Source organism: Thunnus maccoyii, chromosome 20 (genome assembly GCF_910596095.1).
Source record: "Thunnus maccoyii chromosome 20, fThuMac1.1, whole genome shotgun sequence".
Lineage (NCBI taxonomy): Eukaryota > Metazoa > Chordata > Actinopteri > Scombriformes > Scombridae > Thunnus > Thunnus maccoyii.
Window position 1 is genome coordinate 21,842,289 of NC_056552.1, and position 22,787 is coordinate 21,865,075.

The 22,787-nt window shown below is 39.2% G+C and overlaps 1 protein-coding gene across 2 annotated transcripts; it reads right to left on the bottom strand.

Moving 5' to 3' along the window:
• Window positions 1–279: 279 nt before the first annotated feature.
• On the bottom strand, window positions 280–10,449 carry LOC121887487 (tumor necrosis factor receptor superfamily member 13B). Of its 2 annotated transcripts, XM_042398282.1 has the most exons (5): window positions 9,605–10,449; window positions 7,159–7,293; window positions 2,502–2,618; window positions 1,672–2,022; window positions 280–1,389 (listed from the first exon to the last, which is right to left on the bottom strand). In XM_042398282.1, exons 2-5 carry the CDS (start codon window positions 7,271–7,273, stop codon window positions 1,127–1,129), a joined length of 846 nt encoding a protein of 281 aa, XP_042254216.1. In that variant the 5' UTR covers window positions 7,274–7,293; window positions 9,605–10,449; the 3' UTR covers window positions 280–1,126. The 2 variants fall into 2 exon arrangements, with proteins under 2 accessions (XP_042254216.1, XP_042254215.1); XM_042398281.1 differs by having other exon boundaries at window positions 7,159–10,449.
• Between the last annotated feature and the right edge of the window lie 12,338 nt (window positions 10,450–22,787).

The window sequence follows — 22,787 nt, forward strand, 5'->3', positions numbered from 1 at the left end:
ATGTGATCTTGACACACCAAGCTGACAGCTAGCTATCAAATACCTTTGGACATTTGTTAAGCTTCTGTATGTGACTCTTACCTGTAGTTTTGCATCAGGCCACCATTGGCAGTAGTCAGTCCTTGCTTATCACAACTGTTTGGCATGTTGAATTACAGGCAGTCAGTGAGATAGAGCTGTGTGATTGGTTGTTCAAGTCAAACACATGTTATTTCCTCCACCTCTTTTTTTTATCTTCCCGCAATGAAAAGATTATGGGCTGAGAAGCAAAACATTAGTGCCAATAGCAACTTTTTTTTTATCAGACATACTCCAAATTTGTATTCTTTATTTGCATATGAGAAGATAGTTTAATTTACTGACTAGCACAGAGCATACATGCATGTCAGTGGTCAGTAAGCAGTCAGCTTTGTAATGTGTTGAAGTGCAACTTCTAACAGAAGACATGACGCAATGTGAAGCAAAGCATCAGTTAATCTCCAACAGTCCTTTGCAGTCCACTTGGAGGTCAAGACCCTAACATGTCTGCCTTCCATGCCCAAATGACCTTGTAAGACCCCTGGACACACATACTCCCTAATGATTAAGGACATATTCTTAATAAGTGAACATTGTCACATTTCAGTGATATACTTACAATATGCAGTAATAAACTCTTTTACTGCCCTGTGGCGCAAACTTGCACATTTCATCACTACGCCTTCATCAGGGAGGAAAACATTTAGCTTTTCACATTTAATAAGAATCAACCACACAACAGTTTTTGAAATATCCCTAATGGGAAGCTGGTCTTTCACTTGTTTTAATTCTTTGTTTTAATAAAGAGAGGCTTTTTATACTAATTATTGATGAAGCACTCCCACTGTTGCTGCTTGTTGCGAGGTTGATAGAGGTCATAGAAGAGCGTGCACTCCTTTAAACGCCTTTTTTCAGTTTCACACACACACTTACAAAATATTGCCTCATGCTGTGACAGTGTCCGCAATTTCTTTTTTCAAAGCAACAAATAGTCCTTTTTTTTCTTTTCCTTCACTATGCTGATGAATCTCTCTGATGTGTTGGGGGACACATTTATTCATTCCAATTTTCCCTGTGTGACATAGATAAGAGAGGAAACAAATGAGCCTCATCCCACTGCAGCCTCCGCCTGTGCCTTCAGTCCAGTTGTGCGTAAGCTCTCCCCAGTGCAGGAGGGACGTCCGTTTTGGATCTGGGCTTGCAGGGGGACAGCTTGCTGGTTGAAAGAGTAAGGTGCTCTCAGTGGCCTGTCATTGCCCTGGCCTAGTGCTGTCAGATCAGGGAAACAGTGGACACACACACAGGTCTCAGTGGGGCTGGAATCCTCTAAAGGGTCACGGTCAGTGGGACGGCTTGAATTTGTTACAAAATCTGTAGAAGGACAGGAGAGGGCAGTGTGCACACACATTGGAGGAAAATATATGAAACGTGCCAAGACATTTTTCTTTGCAATTTAGAGACACCAATATACTTTTGAAATACCAAATAATTTGTTTTCTTAGTTGCTGAACATAAAAAAAGAACCTGAAGAGATCTGCCTGAAGGCAAACAGCTGTACATGATTTTACCACTGGTCTAACAAATGTCATTACAGCTAAACCACTAATTTATTACACTGATCTGAGCCTTGATTTGTATTTATACCACACCAACCTTTAGAGCTTCGCTCCAGCTGGCCACTCAGCAGACCAACCTCTTGGCCTGGCTGGATCACACGCTCCTGGCTGTGGTTAGCTGCCTTGGGTCCTTGTTTGGTGGTTTTGGCCCTGGCTCCCCGCAGAAAAACTGCCAAGGCTAGAGACAAGCTCGACAGCAGCAACACCATGCATACGGCAAGGAGGGAGTAGAGGAGGACAGTGGAGTCGTCCAGGGCTGTCGATACCTCAAGCCCTCTGGAATTTGGGATGTGTGAGGTAAGTTTAATCAGGAGCTTTTTAGTGGTCACGGGACGTGATGGAGCTGAGGTGATAGGTAGCTTAGTTGTCCGTTCATGAGATGAAAGACCTTCGAGACAAAATAGCAAGTGCACCCAAGCATTTTACATTAGAAAAACTTAACAGCAATATCTCTATCAAAAGCAGTATCCAGGTTTCTTGGCATAATCTACACACCTGCTGCAAACAGTTTTCATTGAAAAGTACCCACATTTTTAATAGTGTTTTTTAATATTAACCACGAATGTTACTGTACATGGTTGACACCCTAATCTCCAGGACATCAGGGAGTCATAGAAGTATGCATTCTTCATGTCTGCAAACCAAATGCCATTCAGCTCTATTTCACTGGAGTAATGGCCTTCAAGCCATAACTCTTTAGTGCCCTCTTTGCCATTTAACTTTAACAATTAGCCAAGTCATAATGAGAACTTTATCCATTGACATTTAAATGAACCAACAAAACAACATTTTTGTCTCCAAAGAAAAGAAGAAGTAAGCACATAATTAAATCTCTAATCAGGCCAGCACAGCAGGGTCAGTACTCACTTTGGCAGTGCGGGGAGCATTCTGGTGGATGTCCACCACAAACCTCATGACACGTCACACATTTCCTCAGCAGCATATCATAGAAGCGGCCAGGCAGTGCCTTACAACGTGCAGACACTAACAGGGGAGGATACACAGTGTGAAAGTGAACAGAGGAGGTGGAGGACATATGGTAAACTGAATTCACTTCTCCATATGGCATTACATTATATTGATAGTTTATGGGATGTTTCTGGTTTGTCCAATGACAGTCAGCAAGGAAATAATTCCTCAAAAATTAAAATGTTGCCCATATACAGTAAGTGTTACACTGCAAAGGGTTGTATAATAAATATCACCTTTTTTTGTGCATACTCCAGCCCGCCGTCCTGCTTTTTTTAACATCCCTTCAAAAGTTTACAGTGACAAATACCATCTTCTCCCCTTTATATGGGGTGGTGGCACTACACTTGTCTTTAGGACTTTGAGTAATTGTAAATTGTTTACTGTATACATATTTTGAAATTCCCCTATGTTTCATCAAAATTTATTATTTACATTTAGGAAGGATGGACAGATTAACGAACATCTACAATAGGACTGAACGTGACAATAGACCAAAATTAACAATACAGTTTTCTAATGGTAACAGCTCAATGGTCAAAGCCCACAGTCCCAGTAATAAATAAGTGAAAATGTTCCTGTGACCTTTGCATTTTATAAACTCATAATCATACTTTCATATTGTAGCCCGGTTACAAAATATGCATATATAAAAAGTTGTCTGTGATAGATAAATAAATAAATAGGGTTTGTTAAAACAGTATGTTTATAATTCATATTTCTCATGGTGTTTAAAAAAAGTCAAGTTCATGGGTAAAAATGTTAAGGATGTTAAAAATACATATATGTATTTTATTTTTATTTCTTTTCGTAAAAAAGCTTCTAATTTGATAGAGTGGTATCTTTCTAGAGAGGTGTAAATAGTCAAATACGTTTGTGTGTGTACGCAGACAGGGGGAGTAAGAGAGAAGGAAGGGAGAGGCTGGAGGAGCGGAGAAGAAAGCAGCAGGGGGTTAACGAGGAAATGCGGGAGTTGTTGATATCTGAAGTTGTGCAGGGAAAAGTTTATCATGGATGTATAATAAGAGCTGGATAGGGCGCCGCCGCTCAGCCTTGCAGCCATTTTTTCCCAGTGGCCACTCGCGGTATTTCAGCGAAAAATCCCCCTACGGTCCAAAAAGTATTTTCCCCATAAACCACCACTGTAAAACGACGTCTGTAAAACTGTTGACAGGACACCTCGAACTGCAAACAACGTCAATTCTGACTCTTTCTATTATGAACTTTTGATTCATGGAGGTTTTATATTTGTAAAACTTTCCTCAAGCCGAGAAAAGCGATTTAAAGATCAGTGACGTCATCACAATGTAAAGTCTATGGACCGAGCGGGAACTCGCGGGCGGGTAAAGCAGGGGAAACTCTACTGCGCATATTCAGTGGGCCGTACAACGCGGAAGCAAACCCGGAGGCTAGAAACTTTTTTTAGGGTTTGCGCCAGGCGAGCAATTCCTATAGGACTAAATGGGCGCCATTTTTAGTCCGGTATCCAGCTCTTATAATACATCCATGAAGTTTGTATGTACCTGAATCTAAGATGGTCAGCTCGATAATCTGTAAGAGGACATGTTTTGGGAGCAACAGATAACCTCTACCTGAAGTTTGCTGCGCTGTAGCCAACTTGAAAGAGACTGCTTGTTAATGAAGTGAGCAGTGAGTTAGCAATGTGAACGGACTGTATGCTGCTGCTAGCTAACACAGCTCGACAAAGTAGCTTCGTCTGGACTTATTCCGACCTGGAAACGAGAGACGACAACCAGATAGCGCTCTGAGCCACCCGGGGATGCTCAGAGTTCCTCTGGCAACGCTGGATAACCACCAAACTCCGTGAATATGCCCAAGTGCTGCCATCCTGCTCATGGACAGAGACCTGTGGACTGTTAGCTTTCTCTGGAGGATACCATAACTCTAAAAACGGTACCAAACTGCTTTATTTGTTTTATGCTTTGTATTAAGTGAAACGACCACCAAGTTTTGATCCCTACAATCACAAGCACCGCATCAGGCCTGCAACGAATTTATTTTATTTTGTTGTTATATCATTTTGCCGGTTTAGCATTGAATGATAATTGGTGTGTGTTTGGTCACTGGGATGGTTCAGCGCAAAAGTAAAAGCAAATAATTAATTTTATTTAAAATTGAAAGGTAAAAAGGGAAAACTACTGTGTGATTTGTGAAACAAAAGCAGTGAACACTTCTGAGATTCAAGTTTATATTATTTTAATTTAATTTTGCTTTAGAATTAAATAAGAAATGATTAATTTTAATTTAAAACGGTTTCTGAGTGTTTTTATTATTTCAGAGGTTAAAGGACATATAGCCTTCATACCCTATACCTACTTATATTAGATTGTGGTATTGTACTGTGTTAAAGGGTTAGTACACTTAGTTATTTGTTACATTGTGGTCTCACAATAAGTTATATTCAGGAGGCATAGGATTTCTAAAGTTACCCAAGCTAAAAACATTAAACTAATCAGAGATTATATAACCAAGGAAATTAGGATAAAGAACTCAGGGCCCCATCTACATAATATTAGAGGGTAGACAGGCTACAATATGTATTCCTATACCTCTGTCCTAACATACTGTATGTATGTCTGTACGTGTGTGTACAGGATGCAGCTGCTAGAGTTTTAACTAGAAAAAAGAAATTCAACCATATAACATCAGTGCTCAGGTCATTACATTGGCTTCCTGTAAATTTTAGAATTGATTTTCAGATTTTAACTAGGGCTGCCCCCTAATAGTCGACCAAAGCGTTAGTCAATGAGAAGAGTCTTAGTTGACCAATTTTTCATTGGTCAGTTAGTTGCAGGGAGAAAAAAAAAAACAACCCTCAAACTCAATTCATGAGCTGCACCTTGATGGAAAGATTTGACACAAATGCCGACTCAAAGAAATGCTGAAACATCTCAGCTCTCAACACAGAGACTGAGTCTGAGCCGACCGACCGAAGCACTCGGCTAACGGTTTAACAAACAGGTTTTGGTTGCTCGTGGAAGATGGATATCCATCATTGTCTGTGCGCATTTACTGTGGTATTACACGTTCCCAAATTCATATTATTTATTAGAGTTATGTGGAATTATGTCTCATCGCTGGTATAAATGAAAACCAGACAAGAGACGTCCTGTCAGAGGAGTCAGACCTGCAGGCTCACAAGTCCCATTAGCTGTGAGCCACACAGCTGCCAACATAGCAGAGTGACTCAGTGAAGTGATGGAGGAATTTAAGATTCCTGCAGAAAAGATTGTCACAGTCGCACACAAGAATTCTGCTAATATGGTGTTGTGCGCTGTACTACTGTCTGAACCCGTCCAAGGATAACATCCAGGGAGTTGGTTGTGCGGGGCACACTTTGCAGGTGTGCATAAATGCAGTTCTGAAACAAGATCTGATACGTCAAATCACAGCTGCTGTCAGACATCTTGTGGGGCATTTCAAGAAAAGTCCCAAGGCTACAGCAGCTCCTACTGAGAAACAAAAGCAACATAAAGCGGCTGGAAAAAAACTCATCCAAGATGTCTCGACACGATGGAACTTCACATACTTCATGCTGGAGCGCTTCCTGGAACAGAGGTGGCAGGTTACAGCTGTGCTTTCAGACCCCGGTACCACCCAACGGCTCACAGCTGCCCATCGGAGGGCAGTGGAGGACATCGTCTCGATGCTGAGGCCTTTGATCACTCTCACCGAGCTTCTCTCGCAGGATGTCAACGCATCTCTGTCTGCTACGCTACCCATGCTAATAAATATGAAGAGACGCCACTTGTTGCTGCACAATGATGACAGCACGACTGTAAAAGCACTGAAGAGAAAACTAACTGAAAAAATTGACAAGAGCTTGGAGCTCACAGGGAGTTTCAAGATCAGCATATATATCCAAGCTGCTGTTCTAGACCCATGTTTTAAGAGCTTGACATTCCTCGATGCGGAGAAATGAGAAAGAGCAGCAGACAGAAGGAGAGAACAATGAAATTAAGATATACTTAAAAGACCAAACAAAGGTTGATTCAGGGCCACTGAGAAAGTGGGAATTTTTGCACTGATATCAGTTTGCTGTGTATTTATTTATTTGCTTGTTTAAATAATTTTAAACCCTTTAAGCCCTAATTTTAATGCTCATGTTTAAGGCCCTACATGGTCTGGCACCACAATATCTGACTGACATGCCTGTCAGCTATGAACCAGTGAGACCCCTCAGGTCATCTGAAACAGGCCATCTGGTTATTTCCAGGGTCTCCACGAAAAATTGGTGAAGCTGCTTTTAGCTTTTATGCTCCCAGCAGCTGGAACATCTTACCCAGTCATGTTAGCTGTGCTCCAGTGCTGTCATCTTTTAAAACGAAACTGAAAATCTTCTTTTTAGCTGCACTTTTAAGTAGTCTAGGTTGCTGGTCTTAATTATTATTATTTTTTAATGATTTTTGACTAACATGTATTATTCATGTGTTTGTTTTAACTGTGTTTACTCAAGTCTGATGTTTTATCTTGCATGTTAATGAAATTAAATGAAATGTGTTATATAAATAAAGCTTTGCTTTGCTATACTCACCGCAGTAATTGTTGCATTTGCTGTTAATCTGTGATTGATGGCATACCATGTGACAGGGTAGACATCTTTTGACCAAGGCATCCTCGTACTCACCCTCAGGGCAGCTTCCACCCATCAGCCCTGATAACCCTCACACTGACACACACACACACACACACACACACACACACACACACACACACACACACACACACACACACACAGATACATTAGAAGAGAGATGTAGAGGAAACAGCTGCAGAAGGTGAGCAGCTATGAACATGAGAATGATATAATGTGCTTGATGCACATGTAGCCGACATACAGTATTTTACACCAGACCCTTGAAAACATCCCTCTAATCATCTATAGGTACATTTACTATATTAGTAGTACATAGCTGTTGAAACAACAACCTACTTTATTATAGAAAACAGTTGGGAATATACTATTTACCAAAGTTAAAGTCCACAGCTGCAACTTGCATCTTTTTGTCAAAATGGGGCTTAAATATACTAAACTAAACTGTACTTTACTGTGTAATACCACTACAGTATATTATACTGTATTGTTTTAATGTCACTTTTTGTTTTATTTTGTATTTGTTCTTTATTTTCTTCTGCATTTTATTATATATTTTATTTATTTATTTATGTATATATTTTATTCAGACTCGCTCAGATGCTGTAACACTTGAATTTCCTCGACAGGGATCAATAGAGTCTTATGTTCTCGCGTCCCTCCATTGGCTTCCAGTAAAATTCTGAATAAATTACAAGATCCTGCTGATTACATATAAAGCACTCCATGACCTCGCCCCTAGCTACATTTCTGAGCTCCTCGTTCCTCATTCCACTTCACGACCTCTTCGATCCTCAAATCTTGGCCCTCTATCTGTCCCCCGCACAAACCGCAAATCAAAAGGTGACCATGCATTTGCATTCTCAGCCCCAACTCTGTGGAATCATCTTCCACAATCTGTTAGATCGGCTGAATCCTTTTAAACGACGCATCAAAACCCATTTGTATCGACAAGCCTTTCTATAGACCTCCCTTCTTGTTCCCATGTCCTGCTTTATTTCATTTTGGTTGATTTCTCTCTGTGTCATGTTTGTCTATTTCATTAATCTATCTGTTTCAATTTTGCATGTGTATGTGCCTGTGAAGCACTTTGTAACTGTGTGTTTTAAAAAATGCTATATAAATAAAAGCTTACTTGCTTATGTTACTGCATTATACAGTACACTGTAATATACTATCCTGTCCTACAGTATACTATACTATCTTTTCTATACTACACTATACTGTACTGCACTATGATGCACATTACTATACTGTGCTGTACCATACTGTACTACTACTGTATACTATACTACACTGTACTACACTACTGCTTCAGCTGCAATACGGAAGAAGGAACTGTGAGCTGCACTAGTTTGTGGTGGCTGCAGAAAAACATACCATGTATTCTGCACTTGCAACAGTATAACGTCAGTATTAGTGGGTGTACACTGGATGTGCGAGGGAGAGGCTGTTAAACTGTAAAAACTCTTCTGCTTTCACCTCAAAAGCAAAGCAGACCCATTTCCTTTGGCATTTTTACATTTTTTTAGGGCAAAGAAATGTACAAATTCCAATAAATTTATAGATAAAGGGTAATCATCAACGGGCCTGCCTTGCGCTAGCTCCAACATGTAAACTTCCATTCTTTCAAAAATCATGTCTGTTCTCAAACACAGCCCTCTTCGCTCCAGCGAACACTGGGTCAGTGGACCGTGAAAAAAACACACACATCTAAACCACCTCCGCCCTCCGCTGCTTTCACGTACATAGAATTGTAAGCCTGATTCATTGTAGAGTATATTTGTCACACCCTGATAACCAGCACTCAGTGTCTTACTCACACCCCCTTTCAGATTTCAAGGACGGTAAGTAATTTGTAATTATCATAAACACATAATATGTTTTTTTAAGTCACAAATATCCAAAACCAAAGTGTGTATTTCCATACAAACCAAAATCATAACTAAGAGTTAGGTGTCTTCTTTTTCATGGATTTAGGTATGTTTGTGCCTCCTTTGTGAGTTTTATTGTAGTTTGCTTTACTATTTATCTTTTTACTCATTTTGAGAGACTTTGTAAGCTTCTTATGTTCGGTCTCACCTACATTGTCTGTTATTGTGTGTGTGTGTAACTGTAGACAGAAGTAAACTTTCACTTTTTTTTGAACATTCAAAGCAAAATGAAGATGTCTGCGGTAATCACAGAGCTGACTGAGGGCAACCGAACCGCCACACACCTACAGCTCTTGTCTTTATCACTTTCACACATATTAGAAGCTGTGACATCAAGGGCTGAAGTTGAGAGTTTGAGCCCTACTTGAAACACAAATACTGAAAATACAACACTCAGTCTGCTGATGTTACCCGTTACGGGTTGAAAATAAATGTTCAGAGGGATCTCTTACCTGGCAAGATGAAGAAGCAGTGGGAGAGTCCTTGATTTGACGATGAGTGTGAGACAGGCTTGTATTTCAACATAGACGCTCATTTGGGTATGAACTCATTGCCCGGTCTGGGACTTCCCCCCCCCCGTGTGTGACGAGGATCCCTGCCACCCTAAAACACACGCACACACTAAGGTTAGACTAATATACAGTACCTATAAAAAAAAAGAAATCAGTCCCCCTTAAACTGTTTTGTGTATGAATCACAGTGGATGTACTGGATGTTTTGACGCTGATCATCATAAAATATATTTTTCTGTCAATTTTAATTATGAATTTCCACAAACAGACTTAAATAACTACAAAAACAAAAACTTGATAAAGCTCAAGCTGCTGCAAATTCTAGATCGGACTGAGGTCTTTGTCACTTCAGTACATTAACGTTGTTGTTTTGAAACCTTTGGCTTTATGACTCGTGTATTTGGCTTGTGGGAAATCTTTTCCCAAGTCCCAGTTTTTTCAGTCTGGAGCAGTTTTTTCTACAGTATTTATTTATTTATTTTTATTCATGTTACCCTCTTTCTTCACAAACTTTTTTGCCAACCCCAGGCTTTGTGGTTGGTGTGTTTCTGCTGATGTGACGTGTTTGTATTGTGTCAAATAAAATGTACGTATGGTGGGTAAAAAGCTCGATTTCTGTCTGTTCATACCATATAAGCTTCTTTCACTTTGTCTCTCACATGTCATCTGGTGAATAGTATTGTACGCCCCCATCAGAGAGTCCACTAAAGACACTCCTTACTTTACTCTGAAGGATTTTTGGTGCTTACAACCTTTGGTGGTCTTGGTAAGGTGTTGGGCCACCAGAACAGCTTCAATGCACCTTGGTATTGATTCTACAAGTCTCTGGACTCTACTGGAGGGATGAACACCATTCTTCAAAAAGATATTCCCTCATTTGGAGTTTCGATGATGGTGGTGGAGAGCGCTGTCCAACACGTCGGTCCAAAATCTCCCATGGGTGTTCAATTGGGTTGAGATCTGGTGACTGCGCAGTCCGTTGTAATGACACATCCGCTGAAGCTGAGCTAGGGCACGTCGTCAGTGATGTATCCTGAGGCCATTAGGTGTTTCGGGTCTTTTAAACATCATATCAGTCCATAGTATATGATTCACCTCATTTTCATACTCGTCAAATCATAGCACCTCAGACCCTGTGAATTTTGGCATTGTCATCCTGGAAGAGAACACTCAGGATAGAAATGTTTCATCATAGGATAAAGGTGATCACGCAGAATAACTTTGTATTGATTTGCAGTGATCCTTCCCTCTAAGGGGACAAGTGGACCCAAACCATGCCAGCAAAATGCCCCCTACAGCATAACAGAGCCACCAAATCCCCTCACTGTAGGGGTCAAGCATTCAGACATGTACTGTTCCCTTGGTGTACGCCACACATGCACTCACCCACTTGTCAAGAATATAGTGGAGGATGACTCATCTGACCATATCACTTTTTTCCCCATCTCTGTAGACCAGTGCCTATAGTGTTTGCGCCACTGAATTCTCAAATGTACATTCACCTTTGTAATGAGGGGTTTTTGCACTGCAACCCTACTATAATATCCCTCTCTATGTAATTGATTCAAGATTCAAGAAGTTCATTATCATGTGCACAGTTAACATGGGCGGTTACACCAAACAATGAAATTCTTACTTTGCTAGCCCACCCTTCACAAAAAAGTTAAATTAAATTAAAATTTTAAAAATCAAAATCACAAAGTGTATAAGTTCCATGTAAGTTCAGGTATTGCACCGCACAGTACACAGTTTATAAAGTACAGTATTGCACAACATAGTATTGTGCAAAAAAAAAAAAAAAAACTGCGATCCTGACTTGACTGAGCAACAGGTCATACAGTATTACTACATTATTGCAAATATTGCAAATAGCAGTGTAAGAAACTGTCAGACAGTGCAATATGCATCGTTGCAAATATTGCAAATGACGAACAGTATCGTCAATAGACTGTTCTTGCTGAAACAGTCTCACCACGTCCTGCATTGACATTCTCAGTCACCCAAGGAATAGTTGCTCTTCTGCTCTTCATATCGCACTAATGTACGAGCATCAAGGTCCTCAGATGTGCACTTTTGACCACAATATCCGACCCTATTTACTAATGTCTTCAGGTTTTTCCTTTGTCACCCATCTGTTGTTTCTATCAAGAAATAGACCCTTTTACAGTACACCTTTGACATGTCATAGCAAGCAATCCTCAAGTATAATGAATAACATTAAACTGCAGTCTAGTTACTGTAGTTGTTCCGGTCCAGGGTCCAGGTATTGTGCATGCAGGCTCATAGAAGTGGTTTCCTGGGACACATAATTAAACTGAGCCATCATTAATGTGATTAGTAACACCTGTGCTTTTCCTACTGTCACAAGTCAAATTTTCTGCTGTGAAAAAGGTCTACTGACAACAACAAGCTTTTCACATATAGGTGTATTTTCACTGTCAGCCCTTGATCACACAGAGGTAATCTCCATTCAACTTATGCAACTACTAAAATCTCTTGGCTGCAATCAGTGTTTGAGTCAGTCTTCTAAAAGTCATACTGATAGAGCTCTAACACACACTCAGAGCGACCACGGTGACTAAGTGTTGAGGGGTATGAATGCATTGCTGGGTGTGTTATGCATATGTTGTGTTTTATTTGGAAAATGTGACTAAACCCACTTTCTCAACATCATGTTGAAACTGTTGGGCAATCCCACAACATGTGCTTTACTCTCCACTGAGCACAAGATGTGTTCTCAGTATTTCATCTCGGTTCAGTTCTCATATCTGTCCATGTGCCTCTCAGCTTTAGACTAGCAATATCAGTAAATCCCACCATGAACACCTGAAATTATTAAAAATGTGCTCTAGAAATAACCACAGATTTGTTTCATAACAGGTACTTGAAAGTCTTGTATCTTAGGCAAAGGAAGTCTGTTTGCTAAACTGATACCTACTGTAATGATGTATGTATTTAATAAATAAATGGAGTAAAGAGAGGATATCAGAAAGAGAGACAATAATGATGGATCACAACAAATCTGGAAGAAGATCAACTATGAAAGACAGCTTTAGGTTTCAAAGAATCCACACACAGACTGACATCAGTCTGAGATTTACAGTGAGGCTTTGCTGTGCAGCTGTTGAGACAGGAAACGATATGGTAACAAGTCATTAAAATGTGTTAGTTTTGTTTTACAACATCCTAGTTTTGTTCTGCTTTGTGACAGCAAAAGCAAATAGCTGGAAGCAGCAGGATGGGAGTCCACAGTCCACTGAGAACAACAGGTGCAGTTGTGATGGTAAACACGTGCAAGCACTTTAAAAGAGATAAATGGTAACAGAATTGTGATCGATAGCCAAGGATTTAAAATTAATAATTAATATTAATGCATTAATAGTCATTAGAGCTGTTTCTAACAGATGAAAGCAAAGTATTAAAACATAAAACGATCTGAAAACACTCAGCATCTAATAATTAATCATTTTCACCTAATAATTTGTCTTTGGAATTCATTACAGTGCATCTGAGCAAGCATACAGTAAAAAAGTAGGACTTCCACTTTGAGTATGCAAATCCCCTGAATGCATCCTGCTGTGAGCAAAAAGATAAAGACTAAAAGCAAGAAGTTGAAGTTAAGGAAGCGTGATGACAATGATGACTTGGCTCTATGTTGAGTCACTGTGAAACCAAAAGTTTTGCCATCTAATGTTATCTAATCTAACCTGTACTCAAGTATCTTAAACAAATCAGGAAAGGAAAGACAAAGTAACTATTTTTAATATAGTGAATAATAAAATAAAATATGTTATAGTACAACATGATATGTTCAAAGATAATGTTCCACACACACAACTAATAATGTTTTTTTGTGTATATCATCTTTTTGTTTTTCATTTCCCTTTTGCATTTTTTTTAAATCATTCTGTGTCCTTTAGTTTTTTACTTTTATTTATGAATAACTGTTATTAATGTGCAAAATGGCAACAGTGATAGCAGTGAAACATTGAAAAGAATGTGAAACATTACAGAAATCTAAAAATGTAAAACTGTGAGTATATTAAATGTCATGTTGTTAACATCCAATAAAAGATAACAAAGATTCTCTATGAGTTCTGGAAGAGAGAGTCTGTTTTCCTTCCTGGAAAAAAAAAAAAACATTTAGTTGATAGGAGAGTTTCACCTGTGTGTGAGGAAAATGAGAAGATGCAGAAAAAAATATAATGCAGAAACACATGATGTGCAAAAATATGTGAGTGCAGTTTAATCATTAACAGGTCAACAGTGTGCAACAGAAAATGTTTAAGCCTGTGGAAAAGTTTCGGCCCCAAAAACTCCAAACTGCAGAAATGTGATATGTACACAACATGCAAATTTAAATATTTGCATTATTGTTTATCTCATCCAACACTCAAAGAGGAAGGAATGTTAATGTTTGCACTGATTACTCATATCACAACATATCTGGGGATGCAGACATGCAGAAAAAGGCATTCAGCAATGCATTTATGTAAATTCTTTTTTAAAAATATGAAATACTCAGAACAGTACATGAAAGAATTCAACATGTAGGTGAAGGCAGAGCTCCAAAATAAAATGTCAGAGTTCTCTTGCTGACTTTTCTATTATATAAAACACATACATGGCCAGTGATTGGTGTGAACCTGGAAAAAAGTAACGAAGGTGTTGTGTTGCTCAGATCACACCTGTAACCAGAAAACCTTCAGAAACCTGAACACCCAGAATAGACTCACTGCAGATGGGTAGTCAAATTCACAAAAGGGAAAAGGGAAGCCAGTTCACATGAGTAAAAAACAGAACAACAAAAAATTGTCAAATCATGACCAAATTGGGCATTTAGCAACCTATGCAAAATGCTGCAAATCAAGATCTCGATTCCCTGAAATATTTGCATGTACAACATCAGGAAGGAGCAATATTCATATCTTCTAGATGAAATGGTAAATGTAGAGAAACCATTTATTCTTGTTGGTTTTATGGTGAAGTTGAAGCCAAATGGAAGCATTTAACACAAAATACAAAGCTACAGGCTTTAGTCTCAAAGTGCGAGCCAGAAAACATTTTTGATTAAGGGTAATGTTCTTTTAAGAGTGTTGCTGCTGTAGTGGGATTCATTTACAACAGCACCCCAACAGTATCAGAGGTAGACCAGTAGATGGAGACAGCCTGCAGTATTTGAAAAGACTTGATCGGTGCATCGACAATAGTTTGCAGCCTGATCTCTGTGTACTTGTCGTTTATTGACAGAGGCTTACATGCACCATTTCACCTCTGAATGCTCTCTTTATCCCACAGGAACTCTGCATTTGCCACTTTTAATCGTGCACTTAATGATTCAGGAAGGCAGAGCAGTGGCACCAAAAAAAAAATCTATTTTCTAACTTTGGTGTGAAATTGTAGTGTGAAAGATGAGGGTGTTGGGGCTGGAAGAAGTCACAACTAAAGGATTTGGAGGGGATGAAAGGTGTCTCACTACTACTGATGTTAGTATGAACATGTGCTATGATCAAAGACTGAGAACCCACATACTGCGCAGTGCTCCCATGAAATATCGGCTAGACCACCGAACATGGTTTCCTCCCACAAGGTTATCTGTGTTAGATCAAACAGATTGTGTTGCACTTCCACATTTGTTTCAGACGTCAGAGTGACAACCTCAGAATATCTCACTGTTTTCAGTGTTGAGGAACATTTTGCCCAATATAGAACAGTGGAAAACCCAAACACACCCCCGGTTTCATGATGAAAACATTTAATATGCGCAGGTGGAGGTTTTGGAATGGACATCTGATGCAGCAGGCACAGCTTTGGTGCTCTCATCTTGTTCCACTGAAATGTTCTGACTGCCATTACGTGAACCAGTTTGTGAGTAGGCATCTATTTGTTCCTTTTCATGCATTAATCCATCATTCATCCTACAGCATAGAGATTCTGTTCTTATGAGCCAAATAGCAAATTACAACGCAAAACCCTTCAGTGGTATCTGTAAATAACCTTGTTCCTCCATCTCTACATGTAGTATTCAATATGTTCTTGCAAAAATGACACCAAATCAAACTTTTATTATTGCTCCAAGTAGATAAAATGACTCTGATTCTCTGATTAAAAACATAAAAAGTCAATAATTTCACTTCACCAGTTAAAAAATTTTGAAATTCAAGCAACTATATTCAATGTTTCTATATTAGCAGTGCATCACTTGACTACCTGAGTGCTAGAGTGGTCCCTTGTAGTGCTATTACCTGACTCCCAGCACTATGAAGCATTTTAGTGTCTGTCAGTTCATTATTCTGGTTCTCCAACCCACAGTTTAACTGTTTTGATTCCCTCTCATCAGCATTGTTTTAAGATGCATCTGGCAGCAGTGAAAAAACTCCAAAACACCAACTACACTATCTGCCCATCACGAAACAGCAAAAAGATACAGTTAGTGACTAGCTGGTGAACATAATGGAGCATTTGGCAGCTAAAGAGTCAGATAATTACCCCCAGAGTTAATGGAGACCAAATGAAATGTCCAGAAACGTGACTCCAAATTGATGCTAATGTTCCACTGGATCTGCAGGATGAATATAATGGCAACTGTCTGCCAACATGTATCAAACTAAAAAGTAATAATATATCAATGTTGTGTTCACAACTCAACTCAATCTGCTGCCCCCAAGTGGCCAAAAAAAATCTGTTATTGCAGGTTTAATGATGATTAAAGATCCCCTCCAGACATGTATGAATACATATACAAATAATCTGCTTGAACAATAATGTGTGTCTGGTTTGGTTTTTCCACAAAAAAGTGCAATTACCACTTTAAAATCCTTAAAATGGCATCTATTCATTCTGCCTCATTAAAAATCTAGAATCTATTAATATGTAAATATATTTCATCTCAGAAATTTAACTGCTGGACACAAGATGTCTCCTGCTTCACTATAAAGTCCATTCTCAGTGTTTGTGCACTGGAGGCTTCAAGTTTCCACATCACACTATAAATTTCATACCAGACCATGATCAGCTTCCAAACTAGTTGTGATGTCACAAATCATGCTTGTAGGCCCATCTCTTAAAATCAATTTTCAATGAGCACAGAGAAACTTTACACTTTCAGTAGATCAATGTGAAAACAGCCCTCTAGTGTCAAAATCTGCTCATACATCATTTTGCACAGTGAAGCTCAAACATCCAACTGAAGGAACAAAAACATATTTTTGAGTGTAGGGGGACTATAACAGCCATTGTATGAAAGATTAACACCTACCTCGATAAATGATTAGCAATAGGTAGTACTTAACTCTAAGGTAAATACTGCATGACAAATACGCATTGTCTAGTCAGAAATCCATGCTTTGTTACACCAGCCTTGTTTTAATTTTGGCTGAAGGAGTACAGCCCTCGCAGAACAAAATTTGACAAAAACAAAATGTGAAAAAATGTAAGGGCCAAGCTGAAAACAAGATTTCCAACTGGCTTGGTCTTGCTTAAAACTTTCGTCTAGCCTCGGGAAATTCAGGTTTAGCTTTTCCATCCTGTTTGGTACAAGTACCCCATGCTATGCACTTCATGTGAGTTTTTCTTACACTGATTCTAATTTGGCCTATATTAACTTTGTTCCAGTTTATATTAACTATGCCACAGAACTTTTCAAAAGATTTTTCAGGGCTATTTTGGACAGGACGTTGTGTTATCTTGTTACTGAAAAGGTCATACGTACTGAGGTTGGATCATGGACTCTGCTTTGGCACAGCGCTGACCCCTTATAAAAAATCTATTGTATTGGCGGAAAAGGTCTGCGTTCACTGACATTTTTAACATTGACATTCAAACTCGACTTTCCTAGAACTCATATTGAGTTGGCTAGAGGTGCATATGAAAGTTCACTCTGTGCATTTAATCCACATCTCCTTCCTCTCACCTGCCACCACCACAATAAGGCACCCCCAAAGCACGACATTCATTACAAAACACATTACTGGCTTTCACAGTGGAACTCAATCCTCAGCAGCTCAGACTGGCACAGCGTTCGGAGTCGTGAGTCATATGGAGGCGACTCAGGTGGGAGAGAAAATGAGAGGTGATGTGAGGGAATGTTGCTGCAAGAAGGCTCACTCATGTGTGGAATGAATCAAACCGCCTTACCTTTCTTTATGTCAGAGGATGTCTAAATAAATCCGTGTCAGCTACAGTTTGACAGAAAATTATACAACTGTCTCCTGCAATTAGAGCCTAGCAAGTATTGGTTTGTTGCAAGTCAAAAGACCTCAGTTAAACAATTCTAACAGTCTACAGTCATGCGAGCTGCTCTGTCAGAGTATCTGTAGGTGCAGTGGTGCACTGAGAGTGTTAATGTCAGCATGCTAATATGCTCACAATGCTAATGTTAACATACTAATGTTTACTATCATCACTAATGTTACCCTGCAACTAATATTTTCAGGCCTTAAAACAAATTTTCTCAGCTGTAATTAGCTTAACAGTTTGGGTTATTCCCTGTGGTGGAAAGTAACTAAGTAGCATACATTTACTCAAGTACTCCACTTTAGTACAATTTTGAGGTACTTGTACTCTACTGGAGGATTTCCATTTTATGCTAATATATACTAAAAAAATATACTCCACTACATTTTAGAGGGAAATACTGTACTTTCTACTCCACTACATTTATTGACAGCTCTAGTTACTTTTCAGATGAAGATTTGACACAATGGATAATATAACAAGCTTTTAAAATACAACACATTGTTAAAGATGAAACCAGTGGTGTACAACCTTTTTGGCTTTTGACATCTTACAAAAAGCAGTGTGTAGTCGGGGTCACATTTCAGATGTCTATGAGTTGTTAACAGCTCCACCAAATGGTGATTTTTCCCTCTAAACTTCTCACATGGTTTCATTTCAATAAATGTTCAAATGATCCGATATTTCACCAAAAATCAAAGATTAGAGCAAAAGTCAACCATTTTGTGTATCAGAACTTTGTTTTTTCTTCTTTCCTCTCCCATTAATCATCTCACGGCCCCTCAGATTTATCTGGTGACCCTTTGTATTTCTACTGTGCTCTATTGGTACTTTTACTTGAGTAAAGGATCTGAATACTTCCACCACTACCTCTCACTGTTCTGAGGTGGGCATGACTCAGTTGGAAAAGGGTGACATCACTTGATTTCTGCAATATTTGAATAAAAATCTGATGACTGATGATCAAACCAAACCCACACACTGCTGATTAGGTAGCTTAGCTGAGTTTATGAGTGTTAAACTTCTAATAAATATTAAATAAAATTTTTTAATCAAAACTTTAATCCTGAATGTTGCTTCTTTAGTCATACATATTTCATGTTTTCAGGGGCTTTAAATGTGTTTAAATGTGAAGCATGCAGTTGCCACAGGATGAAATACAGTCACTGGAATGCAATCAAAACCATTTAAACCAAATTTTTAACATAGAGGTTCAGATAGCTTTTAATCTTCAATCACCAATTCAGTGCTAACTGACTTAACAGCAACACTTGAGTGCAGTGAATTTAGCAATAACCTTGGGGGTGTGAATAAATGATGAGATTTAACTGTTCTGTGTTAGGAAGGTCCTTGACAGACCCCTGGGCAATGCTGGTCGTCACTGTATCCCACATTTGGCATCACTGGGAGAGAATATACTGAAATCTCTAATGCTGTGTTCCAGGGATCACAGGAAATCTGAAACTTGGAGTTCCTCCAAGGAATGTATTCCTGGAGGATATAGATTGAGGAATGGCCCTTTCCAATTTCCAGGCACTGGCTTTGATATATGAGGTAGTTTAATTTTTCAATTTCAATTCAATTTTATTTATATAGCACCAAAACATAACAGAAGTTATATCAGGGCACTTTTCACATAGAGCAGGTCAAGACCATACTCGTAAGTTAGTCCTCATGCATACTGCATTCAGCCAAGAGAATGCATGCTAACAAATACCCACACACAGGCTTTATGCACACCCACTGACACACAAATACACAGGATTGACCATGGGAGCAGAAACAGATCTGCATTTTAATTGCAGAGACAAGGACATTGATCTGTCCATTACAATCAATGATCACATTATATTCTATGCAACAATAAAGATTCACAAATAGACATCTGCTTCTGGCATTATATCAGCAAACGTAAGCTATGTAAGCTGGGGGAATATTACTTAAAAATGATATACAGCAGGTCTGTTATGTTTTGATTACCAACATGTCTGTACGGTACAAAGGCCTTTGGTTGTTTGGCTTAGGGGAGAAACAGGTATTTTGCTGTACACTGATGTAACTTCCAAGGCACATAGATAAAAGTAACTGCACAGAAAAATACATTACCATGGCTGTACACTGTCAGCAACACACATATAAGTCATGACCAGCTCACTTATGAATTGGCTGAATTAGATGTATAGTGTGGAAAACCCACGTTTCTTTTTTTCTTTGCCAACAGAATGACTCATATTAGCTGCTGGTCATAGTTTAAAAAGCTGCAAAGTTGTATCTGTTGTTACTAAAGATGAACCAAGATTAAAATACAACTGGGCAACCTTTTCCGGAGAGTGTATCTACCAAAAAGGTGGCACCCAGTACGTGTGTAACTTTTAACACTGGTTTTGGTTAGTGAGGTGACACAAGAGGTGGGATATACAGTATGCAACCCTCCCCATGCAAGAATAAGCAGAGGATACCACAAATACATAGAGTTAATATTGAACAGTGCATCCTCAGGAGTGCACGTTCTAGCCCTTCGCAAATGAACTTCCATTTTGAAAAAAAAAAAAAGCAACAGAGTGCAAGAAGGCAGAGGTTTTTCCCCTGCCTCTGCCTCTCATCTGTACAATATACAGTGGCAGGAACCAGCCAGAAATCCACACAAATGCTCTTTTCACATATGGTGCTGGACTGCGCCCAGCAATCATGGAGCCAAACTCCATGTCAACCCAAATGAGCACAACTTTTTCAGAATATGACCTCATTTCAGACAGATATATAGGTCTTTGTTTCACAAAATGATAAAAGAAGCAGCAATGGGTGACTATAGGTACCGTCTCATTGCCTCAGCTGTTCCTTTAGCGCTACATTGACACTGGTTTTGGCACAAACCGTCTTATCAACATCTACTAAACATCAGAATGGTCCATTTAGTACAAGTTCATTAAGTATGTCCAATCAATCAATGGCAATGTGTAGTTTCTTCAGTATCGTTCAGATCATCTCAGTTCAGTTCAGTTTGGGTGGATGTAAAATGTGTCAGCCCATATTATTCTCCACCAACTGTGCACACAAAAGAAAGAGAGGGATGCAAACACAGCAAGAGAGAGGGAGAGCAAAAGTAATTAACTGTGGATGATGAGAGAATGGTTCTTGCACTTCAGGCTTGAAGGCGCTAAATACCTTAACTGTGATGGGGGAGATTGTGAAATGAGTTTCTCACTGTGACACACACACACACACACACATTTGGGAGAGCACAAAGTATTCACAAATACATAAAAAATAAAGATATATACAGAAAGATAATGCATGTTACAGGATCATTCACAGTTTTTATACATATGACAACAAAATTACAATCCAAAAATGTTTCTGGTTATGGTTAAATTAGCCTGGGTATCACTCACATACAGCCTTTGGACTTGGATTGTGTCACATAGTATTTCTACACAAATACACACTGTCCTCTGGGTCAATATGACTCCCTGATGCAGCATTGGTCACCCTTATCACTATCTGCATCACTTAGACAACGGTGAAAGGAGCTAGAGTGTTTATTCTCATAATATACATGCTGACATCTTGAAGTGCACCTCCATACAAAGCTGTGTGAGTGTGTGTGTGTGTGTGTGTTCCTACTTTGACCTGTGAGTGTAGCTGGGACTGACCCTGCTAGAACTACTACTGCAAGCCCTGACAGCTCAGAGAGATTGTCATGACAAATTACAGGGCTGTGGCCCACTGCCAACAGGAAAACAGCTATCTGAGTGCTGAGTGTGTGTGTCACACATAATTATTTTCTGTAGTAACCTCTCAGGACAAGCCATGTCTGGCTCCTCACCTCTTTTGATTGCTCTGATTGATGGCTTATGACTTGACCAATACACTTGGATGAAGTGAATCTGACACTGCAGCATATGGTGGGCGACCTTATTACCACTATAGAGGCTTTACAGTTGTTTGAAAAAATCTCCTGGCAACCAGGTGTAGCTCCATCATGGAGGTCTATTGCAGGAGTCACTGTGGACAAATAAGCTTGATAGCTAAAACGGAAATGGATGTCTGCTATTGATGTGGGCCTATGCAGTTGGCAATAATGAATGATAAGGTAGAATTGTTTCCAAATTCAGGTAGTTGTGATAAGGTCTTTTGTTGTAGCTCCCTTGGTTCAAGCTCTTCTAGGAAGCTGTAGCTTAGTTAGTCCCTCCAGTCAACTAAACAAACTGGTATTACTTTAGCCAACTAATTAACCATCAAGCAAATTTGTAAAAACCGATTATGATGTCAAATGATGTATGTGAAGGTTAGAGTTCATAACCATGTACTGTATCTTTATTGGAGCTGTTTCAATTTAGGCAACACATGACTCTGTGTCACAATAAAAATAAATAAGTCATAGCAACAACTAAGTCTACAGCCATGGTAGCAGCTATACTTTGGCACAGCAGTGCATTGAGCTCAGTGGTAACAGCAACATGCTAACAGTGACAATGCTAGCGGGCATAAAGTTTACCATGTTCACTATCTTAGTAATGTATTAGCATGCTAAGATTGCTAATTGGCACTGAACACAACATACAGCAAAGGCTGATGGGAATGTCATTAGTTCTGCAGGTATTTGGTCATAAACCAAATTATTGGAGAAACAAAAAATTTAACATAACAATAGTACTAGATGGAAAGTACCCCCATACAAAATTTTGTGTCAGTACACACAGTAGATGTTGAGATACTTCTTTGGGTACATGAAAAATATGACCTGCTAGTGGCACTTAGTGGAAATTTAGAGGATCACCAAAGTCAGCAGGGTTCAGTCTCTTGGCACTATGGATATATGTGACGAATTTCATGGCAATCCATCCGATAGTTGTTGAGATATTCCAATCTAGACCAAAGTGGTTTA

What these genes read in the sequence shown, in the direction of transcription:
- LOC121887487 (XM_042398282.1), bottom strand. Translation starts at nt 7,273, where the DNA reads ATGGGTGGAAGCTGCCCTGAGGGTGAGTACGAGGATGCCTTGGTCAAA. An exon ending in CAAATGCAACAATTACTGCG is followed by an intron (nt 2,619 to 7,158) that starts GTGAGTATAGCA and finishes CTCCCCTGTTAG; the next exon opens with TGTCTGCACGTTGTAAGGCA. An exon ending in GCTGGAGCGAAGCTCTAAAG is followed by an intron (nt 1,390 to 1,671) that starts GTTGGTGTGGTA and finishes GTCCTTCTACAG; the next exon opens with ATTTTGTAACAAATTCAAGC.